This window comes from Equus asinus, chromosome 9 (genome assembly GCF_041296235.1).
Source record: "Equus asinus isolate D_3611 breed Donkey chromosome 9, EquAss-T2T_v2, whole genome shotgun sequence".
Taxonomy (NCBI): Eukaryota; Metazoa; Chordata; class Mammalia; order Perissodactyla; family Equidae; genus Equus; species Equus asinus.
The window spans coordinates 45185174-45211724 of NC_091798.1; the positions used below are offsets into that span (position 1 = coordinate 45185174).

A 26551-nucleotide genomic window follows, 5' to 3' on the forward strand; every position below is an offset into this window, starting at 1 on the left:
ATTCACCATATTAACAGGCTTTAGCCTAATAATAGAAGAAGAAAAATGGTACGATCATATCAATTGATGCAGGAAAAACATTTGACAAAATTCAATTTATTGATTATAAAAATTCTCAGAAAAATAGGAATACAGAGGAACTTCCTCTACTCAATAAAAAACATCTGCACAAAAATCTATAGCTAATCTTATACATAGTTATGAAAGAGTGAACACTTTCTCCCTAAGATCAAGCACAAGACAAGGATGCCTGCGCTCACTACTCTCATTCATCATATTGCTGGACATTTTAGCCAATGGAATAAGGCAAGAAAAGGAAATAAAAGACAAACATATTGTAAAGGATTAAAATAGTCTCAATTTGCATATGACATGGTTATCTACATAGAAAATCTCAAGGAATCTATAAAAAAATATTCCTAGAGGGGGTCAGCCTGGTGGCATAGTGGTTTAAGTTCATGCACTCTGCTTCAGTGGCCCAGGATTCACTGGTTCAGATCCCTGGTGGGGACCTATGCATCACTTATCAAGCCATGCTATGGCAGGCATCCCACATATAAAATAAAGGAAAATGGGCACAGATGTTAGCTCAGGGCCAATCTTCCTCTGCAAAAAGAAGAGGATTGGTGACAGGTGTTAGCTCAGGGCTAATCTTCCTCAAAAAAAAAATCCTAGAAATAATAAATGAGTTCAGCAAAATTATAGGATACATGAAAAACATACAAAATCAATGGTACTTCTATATACAGTTGGCCCTCTGTATCCATGGGTTCCACATCTGCAGATTCAACCAACCACAGATTGAAAGGCCTACAATTCTTGTGTCTGTACTGAACATGTACAGACTTTTTTCTTGTTATTATTTCTTGTTATTATTCCCCCATGGTTACTGATGGATGACTGTACCTAAAATTAACACATGGGCACAAAAATTAAAACACAATACTATTTACAATCTCTTAAAAAAAGAGAAAGAGAAAACTACAAAATGCCAATGAAAGAAATCAAAGTAGATCTAAATAAATGGAGAGACACACTCATCATAGTAAATATTTCAATCTCTCCAAATTGATATACAGATTTAACACAGTTCCTACCAAAATCCAAGCACACATTTTTGTAAATATATACAAGATCATTAGAAAACATATATGGAAAGTAAAGGACTGAGAATAGCTAAAACAATTTTGAAAAAAAAGAATAAAGTGGGAGGAATCACTCTACCAAACTCCAAGACAATATATAGCTACAGTAATCAAGACTGTTCAATATTGGTCAAGGAATGGACATATGGATCAATGGAACAGAATAGAGAACCCAGAAACAGACCTACAAAATATGCCTAACTGATGGTTTTATTTTTATTGAGGTGAAATTCATATAACATAAAATTAACCATTTTAAAATGAAATAAATCAGCGGCATTTAGCACATTTACAATGTTGTGTGGCAATCACCTCTATCTCGTTCCCAAACATTTTCATCATTCCAAAATAAAACGTCATTCCCGTGGAGTAGTTACTCCTCATTCCCCTGTCCAACTGTCACTCTGCTTTCTATAGATTTACCTATTCTGGATATTTCGTATAAATGGAATTGTACGGTACGTGACCTTTTGTGTCTGGCTTCTTTCACTTCACGTATTGTTTCTGAGGTTTACCCATGTTGTAGCATGTCTCAGTACTTCATGCCTTTTTATGGCTGAATAACATTCCATTGTACGTATTCACCACAATGTGTTTGTCCATTTATCCACGGGACATTTGAGTGTTTCTGACTTTTGACTATTGTCAACAGTGCTGCCATGAACATTTGTGTTCATAACAAGTCTTTGTCTGAGAGCCTGCTTTCAGTTCTTTTGGGTGTGAACCTAGGAGAAGAATTGCTGGATCACATGGTCATTCGATGTTTAACTTTTTGAGGAACCACTACACTCTTTTCCATGGCAACTGAACCATTTTACATTTCCACCAGCAACGTACAAGCTTTCCAGGTATCCATGTCCTTGCCAACTCTTATTTTCCATTAAAAAAGTATATATTATTATAGCCATCCTAGTAGGTGTGAAGTTGTATCTCAACATGATTTTGATTTGCATTTCCTTAATGGCTAAGAATGTTGAACATCTCTTCATGCATTTTTTGGCCATTCGCCTATTTCCTCTAGAGAAATCGCTATTTAAGTATGTTGCCCATTTTTTAATTGGGTTGTTTGTCTCTCTGTTGTTTAGTTATGAGTTATTTACATACTCTGAATATTAATCCTTTATCAGAAATATGATTTGAAAATATTTTTTTCCATTCTGTGGGCTGTCTTTTTACTTTCTTGATAATGTTCTTTGATGCACCGGAGTTTTTAATTTTGATAAAATCCAATTTATCTATTTTTTTCTTTTATTGCTCGTACTTCTGGTGTTATATCTGAGAATCTATTGCCAAATCCATGGTCATGTTTTCTTCTAAAAGTTTATGGTTTTAGTCTTATATTTAGGTTGTTGATCAATTTTGAGTTAATTTTTATATATAATGTAAGATGGGGGTCCAAATTCATTTTTTTACATGTGGATATGCAGTTGTCCCCATGCCACTTGTTGAAAAGCTTATTCTTTCTCCACTGAATAGTCTTGGCACCCTTGTTGAAAATCCATTTGCCATAGATGTATGTTTCTGGACTCTCAGTTCTATTCCTTTGGTCTATTTGTCCATCCTTATGCCAGTACCACACTGTTTTGATTACTGTAGCTTTGTAGTAAGTTTTGAAATCAGGAAGTGTGAGTTCTCCAACTTTGTTTTTCTTACAATCTTCTTTTTCAAGATTGTTTTGGCCTTTGGGGGCCCCTTGCAATTCCTGCCAAACTGATTTTTGACAAAGGTTCAAAGTAATTCAATGAAGGAAAGACAGCCTTTTCAATAAATGATATGGGGCAATCGGACATTCTTAGGGGGAAATAATGAATCTCAATCTAAGTCTTAGACCCTGCACAAAAATTCACTGAAAATGAGCGACAGACTTAAAAGAAAAATGCAAAACTATTAAACCTTTATTAACAAAATAGGAGAAAATCTTTGGGATCTTGGATTTGTAAGTAAGAACTCCAAAAAGGAAAAACTGACAAATCTGACTACATGGAAATTAAAAAGTTTTGCTCTGCAAAAGACCCTGTTAAGAGGATGAAAAGACAAGCTAAAGAAAATATTTGTAAACCACATATCCACAAAGGACTAGTACCTAGAATGTATAAAGAACCCTCAAAACTCAATAGCAGAAAAACCAAGCAATCCAATCAGAAAATGGCCAAAAGACATGAAGAGACATTTCACCAGAGAATATACAGATGACAAATAAGCACATGAAAAGATGTTCAGCATCATTAGCCATTAGGGAAATGCAAATGAAAACCACAATGAGATTTCACTGCACACCTATCAGAATGACTGAAATAAAAAATAGTGACACTGGCAAATGTAGGCAAGGAATCAGAGAAATGGAATCATTCATGCATTGCTAGTGGGAATATAAAATGCTACAGCCACTCTGGAATATAGTTCGGCCATTTATTTAAAAACTAAACATGCAACTATCATACAAACCAGCAATTGCACTCATGGGCATTTGTCCCAGAGAAATGAAAATTTATGTTCATATGAAAACCTTTGTACAAATGTTTATAGCAACTTTATTTGCAAGTGCCAAAAATGGAAACAACCTAGGAGGTTAAACAAATGTAGTCCTTCCATACCATGGAATACCACCCAGTAATACAAAGGAAAAACTCTTGGTATGATACGTGAAACACCTTGCATGAATCTTGAGGTAATTATTCTGAGTGAAAAAAGTCAATCCCAAAGGTTACATATTGTATGCTTCTCTTTATATAACATTCTTGAAATGACAAAATTATACAAATGAGAATAGACTAGTGGTTGCCAGGGGTTAGGGATGAGAAGGAAGGGGCAGAGGGAAAGGAGGTAGATGTGGCTATAAAAGGGCCACAGGGGAGATCCTTGCGGTGATGGAAGGTTTCTGTATCCTGACCCTATCAATGCCAATACTCTGGTTGTGATATTGTACTATAGCTTTGCAAGATGTTATCATTGGAGGAAACTGAGTAAAGGGTACACATATCACTCTGTATTGTTTCTTACAAGTGTATGTGAATCTTCAATTACTTCCAAATAAAAGGTTTAATTAAAAAATCAATGATACATGATTTAATTTTTTCCCATTTATAATAAAAGACTGTGAGCCTGTCAGTGTGTAACAAGGAGAACACACAGTGGTTAGCTGGAGGTCAGACGAGGATGCTCATGACTCCACCACTCAATTTCTCTCTTGGCTGAACAGTACTGACTGCTGCGATGGTGGAGATCGTTACATTTTAAATTGTTTTTCTTCTTAGTCATATATGTTTGATTCGTGCCCATAATAGATTGTGTTTAAAGGCTAGAAACATAAGGAACCCGATGATGAAATACAAAATAATTAAGAGCAAAAAATGGTAAGACTACAATCCTACTTCAAAATTACCTTCACCAATCTGTAAATTGCATTCATCTGATAAAAATCCTTATATAGAACATCAAGATGTCTTTGGTACTTCAAACACAGTGTTAGGAAGAGAAAATAGAATGACAATTATATCCAATTTGGCTTTTCATTTATAGAGAATAAAGGCTCTCTCCACACCCACAACGTGCTATTTGCAGAGTGCTTGCAAATAGCGGTCTGAAGTCTTTCCCCTCCTGTCATTTGTAAACAAAACATAGAAATTATAAAAATAAAACAGTAGTGTTTTTAAGCATAAAATGCCATAATTTCAGATATCAATTCTTAGAAAACAGTTTTTACCTATACTTGGTACTGTGTTGTGAAGTTGAATCCCAAAGTATTTTTTAGCATATGTTCAGTCCCAAACCAGATATGACATATTATCTTCTTAGTATATTTATCAGAAGATTATGCTGCTCTTATAGAATTTAATAAAAGTCAAACATTGTGCATTTTTTGTTTAACGATACAAAGTGGAAATTTGTCTGTAATGACTATTTATTATGAATATTATTCATGATTGCATTAAAAGAAACTTTAGAATATGATATTTAATGTGATACTGCTAAATAATCTGTTTAAAACTTCAAATCACTCCTTTGTCACATACCACACAAAAACTGCAAAACCAGTTTAAAATTTTTTGAGGAGGGAGTAGTGAAAGGCATTTGCAGTCACATATGGCCAGGCAACGCTGATGGGTATGTACGCATTTGTCAGCTTTAAAGCATCCTGTACACGTCAGTTGTTATGTGTCTGCTGTCTTTTATCTAGGGCAGTAAGGAAATGGAGGGTTCTGGTTAATTAAATGTTGTCCATAACTGAAAATTACTATACATCTAAGCACTGGATAGGAGTTAAGTGACTTCAGCTTTTGGCTAGCCTAGGATTCTCTGACAAATACAGTGGGATGATGAAAATATTAATACTACCTATCTCTCATGATGTGTCTGAAGCCAGTCAAACAATGCATCAGGTTTTTATTTACATTTTAGCTTCTTTCTCATTTGATATGTTTTCTACTTCAAGTAACAGAAAATCCCAACTCAATTGATTTAAGTCATGAAGAAAATAGAAATCGCGAGGTAGGGCAGCTTCAGAGTTGGTTATTTCAGCTGCTCATTTCAGCAGGTCATTCAGGTCCTAGGTTCTTTCTCTTTCTCTGTTCTTCCATCTTCCATGGGTCAATTTGGCTGCTCTCAGAGTCACAAGATGGTGGCCATGGGTTTCAGGATCCCTCGTAGTTAATGATGGCATCAAGAGGGAAGAGAGGCACCATCTCCCTATGCATCTCTTTATCTCCCCGGCTGACTTTCTCTCATCTCTCCTTGGCCAGAAGTGGGCCCCACACTCACCCCTTAGCTAGTTCCTGGCAGGGAGGATGGGAGCTCCGTGATTGGCTACAATGATGCTGAAGGGAATTGACATTCTATAGGCAGAGAAGAGAGAAAGACTATGTGTTTGGTTTTGATATGACAAGGGTTCATGATGGCAATTAAGTAACTATAACAACAGGTTCAGAATAGAAGGTTCTCCAGGCACCTATTTGTAGGATATGAATTCTGAGATATGTGTTAGCCCCCACATACACATAAACTGTGTGTAACCAATACGGAATTGCAGAGTGATTACAACGGCAGGCTCCGAGTCAAACACTAGCTCTGACATTTGCCAGGCAAACTTCCTTAGAAAAGTTGTGTAACTTCTCTGAACTTAACTTACAAAATGGGGACCAAATGGAGTTGTCGTGAGGATTAGGCAAAACAATACACATAAAGGTTAGGCCTAGTGCCCAATGCACAGTTAGCAATCAATAAACATGATTGCATGTATGACAGCAGCGATGGTGATAATGAGCTAGACATGACTTTGGACCTCTCATCAGCTGAACAGCTATTTTCCCTGCTTCCACTTTTTCCATCAGCTGCTATCGCCTCTACTCAGTCTATTCTCCACACAGCATCCAGAGAGATCTGTTAAAAACGCACAGTAGGTCATGTCATTCTCCTGCTCAAAACTCTCCAATGGCGCCGGTTATACCTAATATCAGATCCAAAGTCCTCGCTTACCACCGCCTATACGGCCTCTGTGATCTGGCCCTTATCTATCTCTCTGCCTTCTTCTGGAACTTTCCACCCTGCTAGGTGACATTGGCCTGAATCACATCAAGCCAGTTACAACTTCACATCTTTTATGCCTGTTGTACCTTCTACCTGAATACTCTCTCCACTGAATCTTCTCACTTCTCATTTCCTCATTTATTCAGGTCTCTGCTCTAAGCACTTCCTCAGAGAGAACTTCATCATCCTCCCTCTTAAAAACAGTCACCACTCTTACTTCAGTTACTCCTTCTCCAAGTCTGGATTCTCTAGGAAAGAGAACCTGAGGCAAAAACTTATGTGCTAACCCTTTATTGAGGAAGAGTACGATCCCAGGGAAGCAGGAACAAGGAAGAAGATGAGAAAATACTGAACAGGGCCTACTTTGTAACAAGTGGAACTGAGGGCTTGGTTTCCAGGGATGTCTTCAGACAGGACGTAAGGAGCACTGTATCTCAGGACAGACCCTCCAGGGAAGGAAGAGAGAATTTATCTGTTGGCTCCCTCCTATTCCCCATTTCCCACTGGTCAAGTCCACCCCTCAGACAGGAGACTCCTCACACCTCTATGTGTGGTGAGGAGTCCTCTAGGCAGCCTCTGGAGAAGCCAGAGCCGCAGGGGTCCAGTCTGACCAATGCATAGGCCTGGAGGCCAGGGTCTCCTTGTCAGTTGGTGCCAGATGCCGGGCTTTTTGATCTGAGGTAGTGGTGGTAACAGCAGAGGTACCTGGCTCTCAGACTGTGGGAAAAGCATGGAACAGTTATCAGGGCCCCTCTGACCAGGAAGCAAGGCAAGCAGCCAAAGTCCTGGTGGGGGCGGGGCAGAGAGGTCAGAGTGGCTGTTCGTGTTTGGGGTGGTATATCAATAAGTCCAGTTCCATCTTATAGATCCTCATCTTGTGTAGTTCTCTTCACAGCACTTAAGATGACCCAACGCAATACTGCATATTCATTTGAAGGAAGCGTGTGTTCACAAAACTGAAATCTCCATAAGGTGGGCACTCATCTTTTGGAATGATCTTGTTTCAGATTGTCATGTTATTTACCACTCTGTACTGATGAGTTAGAAAACAGGGTCATGGCAGAAATGCGTGGGTTTGTGTTTCCCTTTTGAACAAAGGAGGTTGGCTCCTCCCTCTGCTCTCCCCCACCCTCAGTAGGATGCGGTGCTTTGTGGCTTGCAGGCATGCTCTTCCCATCCCCAATTCTCCCTGTGCACATGGAATGCTGAGAGTAGCCAAACTTGGTTTCCTCCTGTCATCAGTCTCTTTCTTAGGCCCCCCTCCCATCAATCCAGACCCTGGGAGGTGGATGAGACTCTGTCCCTGAAACAACACTCTGGCAAAGGGTCTTAGTGTTCATCTCCCTCCTCTTTCACCAGTCACAATTCACCTCTCATTCATTCCAACTTCTTATTTAAAATTCCTACTCTAAACCACTTCTTCACTGCTTTGAGAAATTTCCCAAATCACAGTTCTCTTGAATGAATACGTTACTTATCTCCATGCTGGCTACTTTTTTCCTAAATCAAAGTTAAAAATTATTTCTGAGTGTGATTTTAGGTCTAGGATTTTGAATTCATTGCCTACATTCCCTTAATATATAATGACGAAATGAATCATCATTTAAGAAATCAGCATTAAGATTAGACTTAGGAGAAACCTTGAACATCATAGTTTTTTTTAGATGAGAGAAGCTCTAACTTCTATAAATACTAGCACCATAAAGGCAGCGACTTGCAGAATTGAAAATGGCCTTAGAAGTTCATTGAGTATGACTGCCTCCCACTCCACCCATGCCTAACTCTCACTTGAGCCATGAGGAAATGAGGCCGGGAGAGGGTGGGACTGATCCAGCCTCACCCAGTCAGAGAGAGGCAGAGGCAGGCGAAGGACCCAGGCCTGGTGCCTCTCTGTCCAGGTCCCTCCTAAGATCTAGACTGCTTCTTCAATCAACTGCATGGGTTGGTTTGAAGATTTAGTAAGATATTTTTTGTACAGGCAGCAGAATGTTAAATTATGCAAGACAAAGAGAACAATTTCCTGCCTTTTCCTACTTTCTCATACGACCTCCCAGTCTGGCTTCTAACGTGTACTTTTGGGCACTGTCTGACCAGCCCAGGGTGGACCTGACCCATTGCTAGTGACAGGGAAACTTCTGGTTGAAACTGGAGGAGGTGCCTTGCTTCCTGCTGATCCGTGGCTGCGTCATCTCCGGGGATCCTGATGTGCAGGTGCAATCTGAGATGACCTGGAGGAGACATATCTCTTGGCAGCAGTTTCTGATCATATGGTTGTGTTTTTTGGTAAGAATGGAAATAGAAAAAAGTTTTAAAACTGGTAAAGTAAATATATATGTGAGTTTTTAAACTTCTTGATCTTATAAAAATACATTGATAACTTCCTTTTGCATGTCTCTGAGTGTGCCTGGCTAAATCACTCACCAGTAACCTAGAATGGGGGCTGGGAGCAGAGATCTGAACTCGTTTCCTTTGAACTTCCCCATTCCAAACCTACTGAATTGTATGAATTCAAAACTTAGCCATGGGTTTTTTTTTTTTTTTTTTTTTGCCAAGCATCCTAGTTGGCTACTGAGAATCATCAGTATGCTTGCAAGTTCTGAAACAGAGTTTCAGGCAAATTCTGAAGTTCTCTGTGTGCAATCTAGCCTATTTTACAAGTTGGGAGTATTATTGAACCAAGAATTGCCCTGAGAGGTGAAAGCACAGAGCAATTCAAAGAGGTGTCAAGGTCTACTGGCATCTGATGCTGCTTCCCCAAAGGCTTGTTTGATTTCGTCATTCACACTTCACCTTTTTTATTCCAAGGTGACTTTTAATTCAGCTCTTATTTTATGCACAGTAGTCACAATAGCTCACTTCAGATGTTAGCATTATCTCTAAGGGATATTCCGTACATCTGGTTTGCAGCAGCTGCATTCCCCCCTTCTCAAGGAAGCAGAGGAAGTTTATGGAAGTGCAGTCTCTGTTCACTGCATCAAATAGAGCTATTTCTGATGTTGGTCAATCTACAGACCCTCACTTACATATGACCCTGAGTTATTAAAAACAGCCCCCCAAGGCCTGCCTTGGTTATGCAATAGGGCCTCTAGGCTTACTCAGGGATTTTGCACTTAGCACTGAAAACTGAAATTTGCTTTTCCAAATTCCTCTAAGTGTGGGAGGGAGCTGAACCCAGCCTCTAAGCTCCATTTTGACCATGGATTTAGAAATAAATTTCGGAGGGAGGCACAGCATGTTTCCAAATTTCCCTGCTCCCTTGTATGCCCAGTCTTTCTTCTCTTTTTCCCAAGATGGAAAGTGTTATCCCTTCCCCGATCCAGCTGCAGAGAATCTGGCCTCAAGCCAGCCTCAGAGTTTCAGTCATGGGTGGCCTTGGCAAAGATTCATGGTCAAATCTGAGAAAGCATCATGCCTGCCAAGGCCTGGGGGCACTGAGGATGGAGTGGCCTATATCCTTCTGAGCTCCAATCATGGTATCTATGTGGGAAGACACAGAAGACCCAGGTCTCATCCAGCTCCTCATTTTACAGATGAGGAAACTGATACCTATAGCAGACGTATGACTCTGGGTTACAAGCCGGGCAGTGGGAGAGGGAGGGCTGGATCCCAGACCAAAACCTGTGTGAGGGCAGGGACCCTGCTGGCCCATCCATGCTGTGTTTCCAGTACCTAGCACGTTGCCTGGTTCATAGGAGAGCCCAGTAAATATCCGTTGAATGGAAGGGCAAGTGTAATACCTCTTCCTCCATGTCAGCTTTCTATTATTCTTCCCCTTCTCCTGATATTTAACTAAGCTTATCCTCAGAAAAGACTTCCTTGTCCCCTCCTCTAGGCCAGGAGAGATCACAGGGGCATGGATAAGACACTGTTCCCCTAACCAGAAAGTCACCTGGTGCCCACACAGCCAGAGCAGGAGGCCATCCCCAGAGAGGCTCCCGCCCAAAGTTACCACCAGTCTGGCCTGGGTAGGGCCTCCCTCCTAAGTTGGATGCCAGCATGGGGCTACAGTATGACCATTTGGGAGCCCTCGTTGTTACAAAGTTGTTTCCAGTTTATCTGGGCCCAGGACTGATCTCCAGGCCAATTAATAAAAGCAAAATGACCACCTGGTTGGGGGATCTGAAAATTGTGGATACTGAAAAGCTATCCAGGAAGGTTTGGGAACCTAGGTTTGGGGGTGAGGTCAGGGCCATGAGAATTTCTTGTTTTAAGGGAGAAGGGACTCTCTGGTCACAGCTTGATCAGGCTAGGCAAATGTCACCTGGGACTCCCCCACCCCCCCCAACCCCCATATGCCCAGGATTTCCTAAGATTCTGCAGTTGAGAGAGGGCAGATTTAAAAGAGAAAAAGAAAAACTTTGCTCTTTCCCAGGTTGTTGGCTCTCTGCGAGTGGGAGTGTCACTTGACTTTCCTTCCAGGGACAGCTTCCTTGGTGTGGTGTACTGGCCCGCCTGGGCTCCAAAAGCCTTGGCCGCTGATTAAGACCAGTTGTGCATCTTGAGAGCACAGCCTTGGGGAACCTAGCCCGGGAAGGAGACAGGAAGAGAAGAGAGGAGGGGCGTGCTGGGAGGTGGGGGGTTGGGAGGGGATTGTCGCCTGCCGAGCTCCACGCGAGCCCGGAGCAGGAACGCACATCCTCCCTTCCCCCACCGCGGGTCCCGGGAGCGCCGGGAGTCCTCGCGCCCCGCGTGCGCGCCCGGCTGCTCCGCGCACCTGCCGCGGGCCCCGCGCAGCGCGCACAGGTGGCGGCGATTGGGCAGGCGGGGCCCGGAGGGTGACGTCACGGGCTCCAGTCCCGGCGGCAGAAATAGGGCAGCCGCGGCAGCAGTGGCACAGCAGCGGGCAACGGCGGCTCAGAGAGCTGCAGCCACGACAGCCTCCAGCGTGCCCGGGACCTGCCGACAGCCAGAGAGACTGACCCAAGGACGCGGAGCTGGGTCGCCGCCAAGGGGCATTCCTTCCCGCCCGCCCAAGTCCGGTCAGCTGGTCTTCCCCTCGGCCCCGGCCGCCGCAGGTACGCGGGCGCAGCTCCTGAGTGGGCGCGGGGAGGGTGCCAAGCCGCCGCCGCCACCAACCGGTCCCGCTGCGCCCGGCTGGGGTCCCGGCGCCCGCGGCTCCGCGTCTCCCTGCAGGGCCGGGCGCGGGCGCTTGCTTGTCCTCACCGCCCGCGCTGGGAGAGCCAAGTTTGCCCGCCTGGCGGGCGGCGGGCATGGGACCACCGGTTCCGGGATCGGCAGGGCTACCCTGGCCGAGGCCAAGACTCGGGGTAAAGCCTGGGGCGCAGAGGCTTGTGGCCCGGGTCTGCAGTAGGGACCAGAGTGACCCTGCAGGAGCGCGGAGCGCGGCGCAGAACCGCTCGGGCCGAACCCGCAGCCCGCGCCAGGCTCCGAGACCCTGCAGACGCTGCTCTTTGGCTCTGGACTCGGAGCGGCCTCGGCGAGCCAGGCGAGCGGCGGCCCCTTGGCACGGACCTGTGCCCTTGGCCCCGGGCTTGGGCGCGGGGCGGGCGTCCTTACTACCCCCTCCCTCCAGCTTTGTCGGGAAACTTGCGTCTCCTCGCTGCAGCCCGAAGGGCCGGCTGCGCTTCGCCTGGCCCTCACTACCCCTAGGTTCGCCGCGTCTGGGGCTCGGCGGAGGAGGGACCCAGGACACAACCCGGCTCCGGGCAGCCCGCGGCTCTCGTTCTGCCGGACTGGTCGCTGTTCCCAGCGAGCGGCGACTGTTACTTGCTGGGGAGTCTCTAGGGAGCAGTTTGTTTTGGGGACGTTCAGGCAGGGGACTTGATCCTAAGAGATCTCCTACTGTGGGTGATCTCCGCCCCTCTTTGCTCCAGCAAAGGAAACCTGTTCCAAGTTTCGGGGGGACCTGGGCGACGCAGGCGGAGCGCTACGCTTTGGGCGCGTGTCGCCTCGAGTTTGGGGGCGAGCGTGGCGCGAGCCCTCGGGGCTCCCTTCAGCTGACAAAGCGGCGCACTGAGTGCGTTCGCCGGAGGCCTGCCACCTGAGGACTTCAGCGCCCGCCACTCTTGCCGGAGCAGAACCCGCTGGAAGCAGTAGGGCTTCTCACGAAGCCGGGAACGTGGTGAGCATCCCGTGCTGTGCATCTTTCTACTGGAAGTTCTTGGGGCCTGGCGGAGTTGGGTCCTGCTAGGTCTGCATCTAGCCCAGAGAGTTGGTCCCCATGCGCTGTCCTGCCGACCTAGCTCCTGATAACTGTCGCCGACACTGATGAATAGCGCTTCCGCAGCCTCTCCTCTAGGTGTCGCTTCCGCTGAGGTTTCCGGCGAGTGAAAGTGCTGGTAGCTTTGGTCTGTTCCCTTCCTAAATTTGTTGCAAGCCCGTGCGCCAGGAATTGTACTAGATGGGCCCCTGAGATACAAACATCGGTCCACTTTCTCTGGGCAAAACATAAAGAGAATTTCAATTGGAGGTGGCACGATAACTGTCAATCAAAATGTGCATCCGGAATAAGCCTATATCACAATCTGCGAGGGATCAGGAAGAAATTCGGACTTTTCTCAAAAGTCCCAAGTTATTTTCCTACCACCAGGCTCGGGAAAGTCAGAGGTAACTTTTAACAGTGTCCTCTTAATTCTGGAGTGGACCAATTTCTGTACTTGCCCCTCTGGCTCCCAGGACAGGCTCTGGTCTGGGCAGTGGTCAGGTGGAGGTCTCACCTGGGAAGCAAATGGTCAGGGGAGTGAATGACCTGGCTTCTACGACACCAGAGCCCCAGCAACCGTCAGGCAGTAGCTGAGACAGAAGATGTGAGCAGATGCCCCACAGGGCCCGTGTCTGCTTCCTGAGTTGGTTTTGTGAGAAGACACTGCAGCATTGCTAGACCATTTCTGTTTAGACATACTCAGCTGAATGTTAGCTTTCTTCCCATCCTAGGAAAAAAGACACCTCCTCTCCTCAGACGTCAGGCTGAGCCAAAGGTCATGCAAGAAGATAGTCTACTTTATATGCACTGTAGTGTATTAAAATTGCTCATTAAAGTTGTTCCAGTGGCTTTTTCTCTCTTAGAAATTTTTAATCACCCTCAATTTTTGTTAATTCCAGGGAGGCTCTTTTTCTTCCAGAAAGGGGCCAGCTTGTTTGTCTGGGCATTGGGAGAACTTGTATCATGTTGGCTGTGTCCTGGAGGTGGTTAAGGGAGGGTTGGCTGGCGCTTCCTACCTTCACTTGTCTCTCACACTGGATTCTTCCCTTCCCCTTCTAAGGGCTGCAGGATTTTTGTGAGTGTGTGTGTGTTTGTGATCTTCATGTTGTGATTTTCTTGTTTGACTTTAACACTGTATTCCAGAAACTGGCATTGAGTAGTCAAGATTTCTTAAAAATCTACCTTAATTCCTGTTTTGCATTTTTGGTATTTCTCTGCAAAGTCAACCTTCTTGTGTTACTTGTGTGATCAATTGTGTGCTTATTAACTTAATGAAATTAGGTAGTTATTTTTAGAGCACATCTTTTCTTACGTTTTCTATCTCTTGATGCATAACACGAGGCATGGAACTTCAAGTAAAATAAAACTGCAGTCGAGAGAACATGGTGCTTAAGAGGTATAATCTGAATGTTGGAAGGCTGAGAGTTCCTGGAAGTCATACGTGTGTGTGTGACACTTCATGGTAAATCGGAATGCCATAGGTTTATATATTGCACACAAATTTAGGGGTCTAATTTATCAAATGTTGAAACAATTAACCAAAGATATAAGGTAGATAATTAATAGAAAATGCAATATAATTTCATTATGACTTGCTGCAGGGTTACCCTGATATATCCGTATTCCTAACTTCCCTGGGTTGCTATTTTAGGGACTATCTTAGGAATTTTGAACCCTCTTCTTTTTTCCTACAGCACTCACAAATCAAAACTAGGGTCCTAAACCTTTCAGAAGACATTAATCTATAGCTTCCTGTTTTTGGGTTAGGGTTTATATGGCCCTTTTTTCCCCCCTTTTAACATTGGGCAGACTACAGAAGGGGATTGCAGGATTTTGCTGGTCCCTAGTTGGTTTCTGTTTGTTAATTGCCAGTATCCCGTGTGTAAAATGCACCTGAAGTAACCAGCTAGTGCATATGCTTTTTCAGTTACAAAGGTTGGAAATGCAGGTGCCTCAGTGTCACAAACCTTATTGTTCTCTTCAAGGTTGGGTGATGTCGCTTGCTTCTGCCAAATCATTTTCATAATTTTTGGTCCTGTCAGTTACAAAGAGAAGCCATTTCCATGTGGCTAATCCATAATGTCCGGTTTGATAGTCTTACCACATTCTGGGAGAGGGGCTGAGACAGAGTATGGGAAACAATCTCCCCAAGAACTCGAAGGATCAGAATTCCCACTTTTCCCAAATAGGGCTGGTTCCCAGAGGAGAAAAAAGAAATTTGAATTAAACCCTTTACAAGTTAATATCAGTGCTTCTCTCTGGCCTCTGACCCTGTTCAATAAAGACAGCTTACAGGCTGGTGTGTATTCTCTGATGGTGCAGATTTGGAATTTACATATTCATACCTATTCCTCCCTAACTGCTTATATTCTTATGTCATCTTTTTTCAACTTTCTTCAAAAAGCAGGTCAGCGTTTGGAACGTTACATCGTACAAGTTTGTAGTACCTCTATAATTTTAAATACAAATAAGTAATAGTACAAATATCAGCTTACATTATAACACCAGGAAATCCTGTGGTTTCACAAGAAGCGGGTAGATGATCTAGTGGGGCTCGTGTAGCACCAAATGGAGGCCCTGCAAAAACAAAGAGCGAAATAAAGTCTGTCTAGCCAGAGAATGCATATATGTTCCATACGTAAGTTTGTGATCATGTAAGAAAGAAAACATTTGCCTAGGGGTCACGATGCCTGGGTTTTAGTATAGGCCTGACTGCTGAGTTGGCTTCACACACTGGGTGAATTCCTTAACCTTCTGGGCCTGTGGTGTCCTGTCTGTGCAGCGGCCAGGCTGGCATCTTGTTCTCCTGAGCATGGGGACAGTGCGTCTCAGGTGGGAACCCCCGGGGGAAGCAGTGAAGCACTCTCGGAAACGAGGTGTCTTAAATATCAAGTGATGGTGCTTCAAGTTGTTGGAAAGAAAAGGTATTCCCAACTCTAGTATGAGAACAATCTCAGGTAGATTTATAACCAATTTTAGGACTCTAGCATGGATTGAATGAAGCTTATAAACCTAAGTTGATTTCAAAAGGAACTCTAGGTTGACAAAGAGGGTTTGTGATCTTATTGGTGGTACTTTCCCGTTTCTATAATGGGGAGATTGTTGTATTTTCTTCTGTCTGAAGGCTAGTCGGGCTATTTGAATTTGAGGAGTAATTAGTCAACAGAGCCACTTCCCCCCAAGTGGCTGTCTTTACCATGCCGGTGCTCCCGGTGAGCTGAGGGGCATTCCCACTGCCCAGCATTCTGTACATCTCCTCATGGTTTCTTTCTTCAACCACAGACCTTCTTGGTCCATAAAGACAGCAGCCATGAGGGCTGAGCAGAGCAGGCCGAGTGGCCCGATCCTGGGGCGGGGTTCACGAGGGGGGAGCAGCGTGGCTTTCCCCTGGCTTTGCTCCTTTAGCCTTGGTTGGAGCCGTGGAAGCTGGAGGAACCCAGCTCTCGGCAGCCTTCGGAGGAAAGGAGACAGTTGGGGCCCCGAGCCTCCTATCTTGCTCTATATAGATTTTCCCCCATCATCCTAAAAACAACTGCTCATCAAAATAAAATATTGCTAAGTATTGAGAGGCAGCAGAGGATGGGTTCTAAGAGTACAGACGCCGAGGCCACTCGCCTGGCTCGGAGTCCCAGCTCTGCCGCTTATTTGCCACATGGCCTTGGCAGGGTGCTTACCTCTCTGTGACCCTTCTCCTCTCTCATTTTGTCATCTTTTAAGGGGTAATCATGGCTCTCCTCATGGCGTATAAATGAGGATTATGAGGTATACCTGTAAAGCATTTAGAACACTGCCTAACATGTAGTAATTGCTATATAAGTTTTAACTAAATACGTAGTCTCTTTAGTTACTAGACCATCAAAATTGATTTAGACCTCACATTAATTCTTTTTTATGAACTGAACTGTCATAAAACTTGAGTTATAAATTTTTAGGCTGTTACTGCTGTAGATGTAATGGTCAATCACCGCGAGTATAAAATGACATCTAGGACACATCCGCTGTGCAAACAAAGTCCTATCTAGTGGTGGCCGAGCTGAGCTAAACTTGACAAAGGGGCCACCTGGGAATATGTCAGTGGTTGGCCTGGCTCATGTATTTTCCTGTCTTCAAATAAAGTCTTATGGGGACTCTCAACACAAACCAGATGAAACCAGAGACGACTCCAGGTGCGGCGGGGCTGGATCTCCAGCTTCCTGGAAAACAATTCAAGACAGCTGGCTTCACGCCGGAGGTCTGGGTGCACCCTCGTAAATGAAGTGGTTTGGCGCTTGCCAAAATAACTGTTGAAATGACTGGATTTTATTTTGATGCTATCCATTAATAATAAAACATCAAAAATAATTGGTCTTGGATTACTAGGAAAATTGAAAACTAAATACTAGATATTGTAACTTGAATATTTCATGACTCCAGGAATTGACATCTGTGTGTTATCCAGAATAAGTTTTGATTATCATGCTGTTTTTAGTTTATTTTGGGCTCAAAGCATGAAAAGAGAGAAAAGAAGACCTTTTATATGTCTGCTTACCCCATGAGCACTGTTTGATAGCGGATAAGTAGGGAGGAATTAATGAAAGTGGAGTAGGAAGCAATGTCTTTCTAGTTCTAGCCCGAGTTACTGTCTCTGGTTTTAACCACAATCCCAAAAATCCAGTAACTGCTTCCTGCAGTCCCCGGGACATGGCTCTGCATTCAGAAGAGAATAATTTATGGAGAGTAGGGAGTTGCCCTATTTATTTTTAGAAAAACTGGTTGCAGTTAGGGAAAGACATTTTTGTTCTTTTAGTCCTGAATGTGATTGTTCACTCCTCCCCATCCTTCTGAGAGCTCACATGCCCTAGCTAGAGCACCAGATCGGGAATGTAGAGTTGAGTGGCTGCTGATAACGCTCCAGTCCTCTCCCTGGTAGCAGCCCAAGCTGCACCATTCTGGTCAACTCCACCTTCTTCAGAGCACGGAGCAGGTGTTGATGGTGGCGAGACTGCGACCTTCAGATTATATTTACTGGCCACCTGGACTAGTTCCCAAGTAGCTTCAGCTTTGCCAACAGATGTCAAAGATGAATGGCTGAAAAAACAGATGTAGGAGTGGGAGCCTATGGACTCCCTTTAAAACAAGGAGACACCTTCTCTTAAAAGATAGCCATAACTTTTACCCTTACCTTTTCGTAGGCTGGTGTTACATGCATACTATTTTTAGTCTGACTTCTTCCTGTGAGCATTGCTGTCTCAAGCTGAGGACATAAAGCAAATCTGGAGAGGCAGCTCTGTTTGGGAGTGGAAGGCAGCCAAAAGACACCTGCAATGTGGCAGGAGTGCATTTGCTTGGTGGCCCTGCCATCAGCACTAGTGGTCGTGTGGAACCTCCAACCCCTCTTGTTTAGAGTAAGGATCCCCCAGAGCTGTTGGCTTTAGGGGGCGAGCAGGGGTGGACTCCTCAAACAGCCTATAATGTCCCTCAAGCAGCTAATCATTTCTGACTGGGACACCTGCTCTGGACCTGCCCTGGGCCAGGTCACATGGGGTACCAGCCCCCAAGGAGCTCTGTGTATTTTCATCTCCCAGTCATGATCAGGATGCAGTGTGGCCCACAACCAATTCACTGCTAAATTGTGTGGTGCTCACAGAAATCAGTAACTCCTAAAATTTCCTTGAGTAAAAATGGTAAATACCACACAATGATTTCTATCTGGCTGTGTTTCTTAGAGATACTGAAATTAAGGTTGGAATATGTTCACAGTGGAGACCTAAAAAAAAAAAAAAAAAAGTATGGCTTTGGACAAATGGACTAGCCCGTGTCCATGTCCCCTTAGCACAACGCCCAGCACATGATAGGGAGTTGAATATTGTTGGTAGCAGATCTTTAGTTCTTTTTATCCATGTAATTCTTTGATTACTTTGAATTGCCCACTTCTTGTCTTCTAGGACTTGAGACAATTTATCAACTGAGCCTCGGGAGACACTTTCAATGTTATTGAAATCTCAGTATCTATCCGTTGGCTGCTTGGGTTCTGCTACAAGAATGACTAGTTTTGAAACAAAAATGGTAGACCTTAAAATACCATTTTGAAGCTCCCTGTCTTGTAAACTGAGGCATCAGCTACACACCGGGTGCCGTACATTAACATAATTCCTCACCAGCATTTATTGGGCACTGGTTGTGTGCCCAGCCCCAGAGGCTTTCTGAGGAAACTGAAGCGTGGTAACCTAAGAAAGGTGATCCGGCTTTCTCCCCATGGTTTGTTCTTGTAGACGTAGTGGTAGGTGGCATTTCAAGTGGATTTCTACATAACAGCCAGCATTTATAGAGTTCTTACTACGTCCCTGACACTGACTCCTTCAATCGTAACAGCAACCCTATGAGGTACATATCGTTTACACCGTTTTAGAGGTGGGTAAACTAAGGCTCAGAAGTAATATAGCTCCTCCTTGGTACAACAGAAGGGTTGGCGCCAGGATTTATACTCAGGTTTATCTGATTCTGGAGTACAAGTACTAACTAAGTACCCCGTGACTTGTGTATATTTTGCAGTGTTTAACTCTGAGCATTTGTCATTTTCTCAACAGGCTCAACAAAATGAAACCAGGAGGTTTTTGGCTGCATCTCACACTGCTCGGGGCCTCCCTGCCGGCTGTGCTGGGATGGATGGACCCAGGAACCCGCAGAGGCCTCAGCGTGGGTGTGGGGGAGTCCCAGGCAGAGGTATAGTCCCCTGACAGCTGATGTCATTTGATGTTGATGATATTTAAAACTGATTGCGTCCCAATGTTTCAGTATCTGATTTCTCCTCCATTTTTAGTTTAGATCAATTAGATTAGTGTGAATTAAAATCGTACCCCTTTCTGGTAGGGCACAGAAGGAGGGAGCACGTGTTGATATGGACAGAGGCTTATAGCCTGCTGTAAGGAATGGTCTCGGATCTCTCCAATTCTGAAATGGATTCCAAAGCCAAGCTGGGGTTCCGTGGTTTGTCTTCCACAAAGACCCTCAAGAGAATGGCCTTTCTGTATATTTAATAAAACTCAGGAAATGCAGACTCATTGGTGGAGCATACCCATGTGAATTAATGAAGTCTTGTAATTATAAAATACGTTGAAAAGAAATGGACTCCTTTTCAGGTGTATGGATAAAAAGAATCAAGCCAAGGAAGAACGGACAAGCGGGGGTCCTAAGGGAGACTGCCTTAATGAGCAGATGAGAGTGATTAATGGCGTGTTAGCTGTGTATAAATGCTCCTAAAGTGCTTGAAAAACTCCTTCGCCTACGCCTCCCTGGGGTCTCAATATGCTAATTGCTTAGTGAACTCTGGTCCTAAGTACTGAGGAGAATTCGAGGCCTGCAGCCAAGCCCTGCTCCGCTCGGGAGGTAGTGGGCCTCACGAATTTGGGGCTCATGAGGGATGCAGGTTTCCTGCAGAAAATGTTGCGTATATGCTGAGCCTTAAGGAATGACTACACCCTGTCACTAAAACTACCTGGGATTTTCTTTGTGATGTGGTGAATACTAATTCTTATAGGAGAGCTTTTCAGGGCGTTTTAACTTCCATTGTCCTCCCCGGTGCACATGCTTCTCCTCTCCGCGCGTGTTTCTTGTCCTGTGCAATGAGAAAGAAACATTACCTCAAAAAGTCAACATTACCGGAGAGTGAATAACGGGACGCAGTGTATGGTAGGATTAATGCATTATTTGATCAAAAGACACTATTTCTCTTCCATTATTACTTAATTGTAATGCAATCCCAAACCTACAAGCCTTAATCTTCGGGGAGCTTCAGAAGTAATTTAATGCACACTTTTCCTGCTGAAGTTAGCGTGGCTTCCTTTTGTGGTGAGCAGACGATTAAATAGAAACACTATCTCTCCCATCTAAATCCATGAAGGACACAACTTAATGCTCTTTTGAAAGAGTCTGGAGGCCAACTTGCCAGCGAGCACAGCTTTTCCCATACGGAACGGCTTAATCGTTTTACTCATATCCATGCAGAGGGAAAACGATCACTTATCTTACAACTATATTGTTGAATATTTAAGAGCAAAGCAAACAGGCAAACCCACAGGTAGGGTTATTTAGTCTTCTGACTGTTGCGGCTCATTGGCCCACTGTTTTAAATCACTTATTTCAATTAAAACAGTCAAGCCAATTAAGGGGGGATTTAGCTGGAGGTAAATTGAAGGTAAGTTAATACCAATTTAGGGCCTCTTTATCTTAGCTCTTAAGACCCTAATACTTTGTGTACCAACAAGACAGAGCAGATGCGGCTCATTCTGAGGAAGCACGGTGTTTTGTTTTGGAGTGTAATTTTACTCCGCCCTCTCCCCGTGTTGGGATAGAGCCCAGGAGATGCCGTTGCCTCCCAGGTCCAGGAATTTTGTTGCTTCAGGAAAAGAAAGTGATGCCTCTGCAGGCTCTCGAATGCAGGAACAGCCGCCCTATTGATCCAATTCTCTTTGCTATAGATTGAGTTTTTGTAAAGTGTTATAACTTCTACCCATTGAGTCCGCTTGTGTCAGTGAGTGAATGAGATGATGATAATGTGCGTGGGCCCTAGACGTAGGACAGCTGCAGCAGACGTTCAGATAAGGAGTGCAGAACATGTGTTTGTAACTCATTTGTCTGCTGACCTTGGTCACATGTGATGCATGGCCCCTTCATGCCCTTACTCTCTAGGGTCCTCCTGCCTGGATGCTGTCCCTTCTTTCCACATGTCTGAGTCATCCGTCCTCCAAGGCCCAGCTCTGCTTCTTATCTTTTCTCTAGAACCTTCTTCGACCACCTTTGATCTCTTTCTCTGAACTCCTCATCTTTGCTACCTTTTTTTACCCTTATATTTTTATTTTAGAATGTGGATGAAGCCTATCTTCCTTTAATAATTTTAAGAGCAAAATAGCTCAGTGTGTTTTTGAGCCAATAGATAATTATTCAACATTTGGTGCTAGATATGAAGTCACCCTGGTACTGTCAAAATTCAGACTAGACCAGCAAATATTTAAGTGCGTGACATTCCCCCCTACACAGCGCGTGCATTTCCTGTGGAGACCTGAATGGTCTCCCCAGCAAACCTGTAAGCAATTTGTGGGCCAAGCCAGGCTTACAGCTTGTCAACATCCAAGATAGTCCTTGTGTGTTATACGTTCTGGGTAGTTTCTTCTTTGAGTTGTAGCTATTAATATATCCATAACTCGCTGCCCAAACCATGTTAACCTCCTCTAGCAGTTTCCTCAGACGGTCTTATTTTCAACAGAGTCTCCTAAGATTCAATAAATAAATCAAAAAGCCTTTTCAGGAATTAAATGGTAAAATATTTGTGTGTGTTTTCTTCCTGATAGTCGTACTTTACAAAACATTCATTGACTTAAGATTTTTACAGTACTTGGAAAGCATTAATAAGATTTGATTTGCTTTTAAAGTTATTATACCAATTACTTGAGTGTCCTAAGGGTAAATAAGGATTAAATGACCAATATGTGTGTGTTCACGCATTTTAAAGCAATTATAGCACATGTGAATTTTGTTAAATTGTTTTATATACAAAGACTGCAGTTGAAATAGCTTCAAAGAGTTTACCATTTTACACATGTAGATAACAAGAAATGAAGCTGGGTGGAGTGCCTCTTTAATAAGATTTGAGTGGCCTAGTGTGGCCTCGAATACTAATACGATTCTGAATTCAGAGGAAACAATTCTGAGAGATACAACTTATTGAAATTCTGGAAGAGTTGTATTTTTCCCCTTTGCCCTATGCCCTGGTTATAGATAGATGCAGTAGTAAAATCAGTATCGGTAGAGTTTTATAAGTGATGTGAGGTGTTCCCCTCCCTCACCCCCCTCCCCATGCACACCCCCCAGAATGAGCATCCCGTTGGTGATTAACCCTACCCCGTTTAGCTCTTGCCAACATGATGATGCTGACTGCAGTCAAGAAAAGGAGAGAAGTGGGTAGGCTAAAGTCATGCCAGGAAATAGCTTGATGTGAGACTATTGAGGGCAGGGGCAGGTAGGCGAGGGGAAAAGTGAATTGAAGTGGCCTGGGTTCAAGAGTCATTTTCACCTATTTTCAAGCAAGCAGGTGAACAGGTAAACTTAATCTCTGAGCCTGGGCTTCCTCCCTGGCTTGTCTGCAGGGGATTAAATCCTGAGGGGCAGCCCACACTCTCATGCTTCCACCCATCGCCACCTCTATGCCACCCATGCTGGTGTCCTGCCCACTTTCTGTCCCCAGGGCTCAGCCAGGCTGTTTTGGAGACCACAGCTGCCAGCTGCTGTGTTTTGGGGTCTTATTTTTATCCTCAGACAGGGGAGTCACCGTCTTTTTCTTTGTGTCGGATGTTTCTCCTCTTGCATGGTTCCTCGCAAGCCTTCTGCTCTGTACCAGTTAGCACGCTGCATGGTGCTAGGGTTTTGAGATGATAGTTGACAGAGTTTTAATTGTTTCTGAAAAGTTCTGTGACTCAGGAAAATGAACATTTATGAGTTCACAGAAAACCATTCTTCTTCTTCCTCTTAATTTAGCATTTACTCATCTAGCTACTTTATTTATGCCTCTGCTGCTAAATAATCCATGCTTCTCTAGGAAACTTTCCACCCCTGTAATCAGGACATCAGGCCATGCGTTATAAATGGGCTCTGATTTCTATTTTTCGGGGAGTTGGCAGCATCAGATCTGCCAGGCCCCAATCATCTGCTTGATTTATTCTCTCTGACTTGTGGGTTATTGCTGTTGCCTCCCATTTAGAGAGAAGTGAATGCCATGTGGTTGTCCGACAGACTCTAACAGGCCCTATGTGAGTGGACTCCACTTTTCTGTCCTGCCAAGCTAGGGCCATCATCCTTCTGCCTCCACTGCTCTGGTTTCTGCTATGAGGCTCCTGGGGCTCGTCTTGTCTCCAGCCACCTGGAAGGTGGAGGGCACTGGTTCCAAAAATGGAGGGCATCGGTTGAGGCAGGCCCTGTACTCTGAGCAGGCAACACCCCAGCAAACTGCAGTGAGAGCTGGGCGCACTCGTGTAGGGTGGAGGACATGTGCCCCAGTGGCTGAGAAGCTGTCTGTCCCTTCAGCCTGACATCTCTCTTGATGGATGGCCATGCACGCACATTTGCATTTTGGCCTTAGGTGTTCCCTTGAGGCAGGAAGGCGTGCACCAAGAGAAACCCAATCTCTTTTCTCATGGGATCCTGATATTAACACCAAGAGGTTTTTTAAAAAGTAAAACCTGCCTATTCTCATTTAACAATTCATCTTGACGGGGCATCCAGCTGACCCTGGAGACCAGCAGTTCCTTGTAGCCCCATGCTGTGCTCAGATATTTCAAGGACTATAGTGAAATTCAGAAAAGAAAAGTAACTTCCCTTCAGTTTAACTTTAAAATCTGTCTCCCTGACAGCACTTCTGGGCTTAGTAGGGAGTAGAGATACAGAACGCAGCCACGAATGGGCTATAGGCTGGAGAGCCAACCAGAACTCTAGCAGGGGCATCGCGAGGAGGGGCAGCTAGTGGTTTACCTGGTACTTCCTCCTCTTCTCCAAGGGATGGTGTCATCCAGTCCTGTTTTGGAGGAAATAGTTCCTGTGGGGAGGATCCGGGTTGCAGTGAGGTCAGACAGAAGTGGAGGCTGAGGGGAGGGGAGGTGGGGGAAGAGAGCTCTGAAGTGCGATTGTGGGGTCAGTGAGTGAGTGCCCAGCTCTGGCAGTTGAGTTGGGGGTGACACCGGGCATGTGCTGAATGCCAGTGGCCCACCTGTGTTTTATGGGTTGACCTTCTCTCTGAAGTCCCGACGAAAGCCCCTTAGTCCTTTTACCCATTTCCAAGACTTGAACGATGACCTAGTGAGGTAGAACCATGCAGAGCCCCCTAAGCACTGTAGGAACCATCTAAGAAGCACAGTCTGCCAGGAGTCTGCTTATTTCAAAATGAGACCCCAGGAATCTCATTTAGGCTCTGTATTCCAGGCCTAGCCTGGCATGAACTAGTTCTGTGGACTTGAGCCACTCCCTTCTCTTCTCTGGGCCTCCGTTTCCTCGTCTGGAAAGCAAGTGGGTGGTCAAGACGCCAACTCGGGTCCCTTTGAGGTTGTCTTCAGATCTGAAATCTTTCGCTGCTGACTGGATTCCTTTAAATAGGAAGCCTGTAGGAAGTCCTGAAGTGTTCTTTCAGATAGAGTTCTACCTCTCTTTCTTGTGGGCAAACAGCAGGTGTGCGGTCTGAAGGTCTGGCCCATCTTTGTTTGTCTAAAGTCACTTCATGTGTTGTCCTTTGGGAAGCGATGGTGGTTGAGGAGTTCTCCATCACTTACCTCGGGGGTGGAACCATTTGGGTCTATTTGACCAGAAATACTCTCCAACCCCTCAGTGCAGACCTGGGTTCAAAGAAGGCTCCGCTGCATTGTGTGATGATGCCACAAACTCCAGGGACCTGCTGGTGTCAGGGAGAGGAGGAGGGAGTCCTCAGCATACTGAGCTGGGAAGGAACTTGAAATGATTCTCTTGTTCATTGTCTAGCAAGAGCTGAGTGTCTGCTTTGTGCTGGAAACTGTGCTCAGAGAAGTGGTTTCCACACCTTTCAATTTCATAGAGCAGAAAAGTGAAAACTTTTTCTTTTAAAGACACAACTAGACTACCTCCTGAAATCCCTATCACCTCTTTATTTACACCTTTGTTATCCTTTCTTATTTGTAAAAAAGATAAAAAGCCATACTTTCAGAACAAAGGGTAGTCCATCCCATGGAAGCCTTCCACTGGCAGATTCTATGTTGCCCAGGTAGGTGTGTTGTGTCTGAGGACTAGTCAGAACGTAGCTGTGAATCACAGGGACATTGAACAAAGATCATTGACAACTGAGGCCCATGAGCTGGAGTCTGAGCCACATTGAGATTCCAGGTCCTAAGACCCAGGTCCAGTGCTCTCTGTGGTATCTGTCCTAATTTCATAGCTGGAAAGACCTAGCTCCAAGATGGGATGGGTGCTTATCCCAGAAAGAGGCCCCCAAGCCTTCTGCACAAGAGCGGGGGATCAACCTGCAGACAGGTTTTCATTGTCAGATCCAGCACCTCTCTATGTGGAAGTGACAGGTGTGACTGGATTTTAAAGGGAGAGTGGGGTGCAGGATTTCTTGCTCATGGTTTTTGAAATTTCTTGCCATCTCTTTAATCTGCTCATGAAAAATGACACACCACTGCTATTTGCCTGATGATTTCTTCCTCCTAATAAAAAGAAGTCTTGTTTTATTCCTCATAGGGAATAATAAAACTCAAGAGAGTTTGCTCTTGGCTGGAGTGAAGAATGGAGGGTGGGTGGCCTGTGGGACTTGGGTCTTCCCTCAACCAAAGGTGCACGTCAGCTTCACTCTGCCCAGGGGAGGGGTGGAGAAGCCGGTGTTGACAAGAGGCTGGGGTTGGCCAACAGGGAATCACCTTGGAGACCATTGGCTTCTCTCCATCTGTGGGAAGTTCTTAGAAGTCACCTGTGTGATTACTTGGTGCTTCTTGGAGACTGGGCCCCTGATTCCCTCTCCCCGACCTCCTCAGTGTTCCAAGAGGGACTTGAGTTCAAATTGAAACCCTTCTGGAGGTCTTAGCTGGAAAGGAAAGCTGCCACTGTCACTTTTGTTAAAATACTTTAAACTTTGAGGTTTTGACTTATCTGGGTCTGGATTGAGAGAGGAAAGCATGTGTATGTATTTTTTTTTTAAGAGTTGAGAAGTCATCCCCTTATTTCTCACAAAAGT

General features: G+C 44.6%; 1 protein-coding gene across 4 annotated transcripts in view; it reads left to right on the plus strand.

Moving 5' to 3' along the window:
* Positions 1-11302: 11302 nt before the first annotated feature.
* The window catches only part of FSTL4 (follistatin like 4), a 399058-nt gene continuing 383809 nt past the window's right edge, over positions 11303-26551 (plus strand). The window contains exons 1-2 of one of the 4 annotated variants that reach the window (XM_070517384.1): positions 11303-11683; positions 19398-19533. In XM_070517384.1, the coding sequence (XP_070373485.1) occupies positions 19408-19533 (126 nt within the window). In that variant the 5' untranslated portion in view covers positions 11303-11683; positions 19398-19407. The other 3 variants (XM_070517383.1, XM_014856745.3, XM_070517382.1) reach the window with 3 other exon arrangements.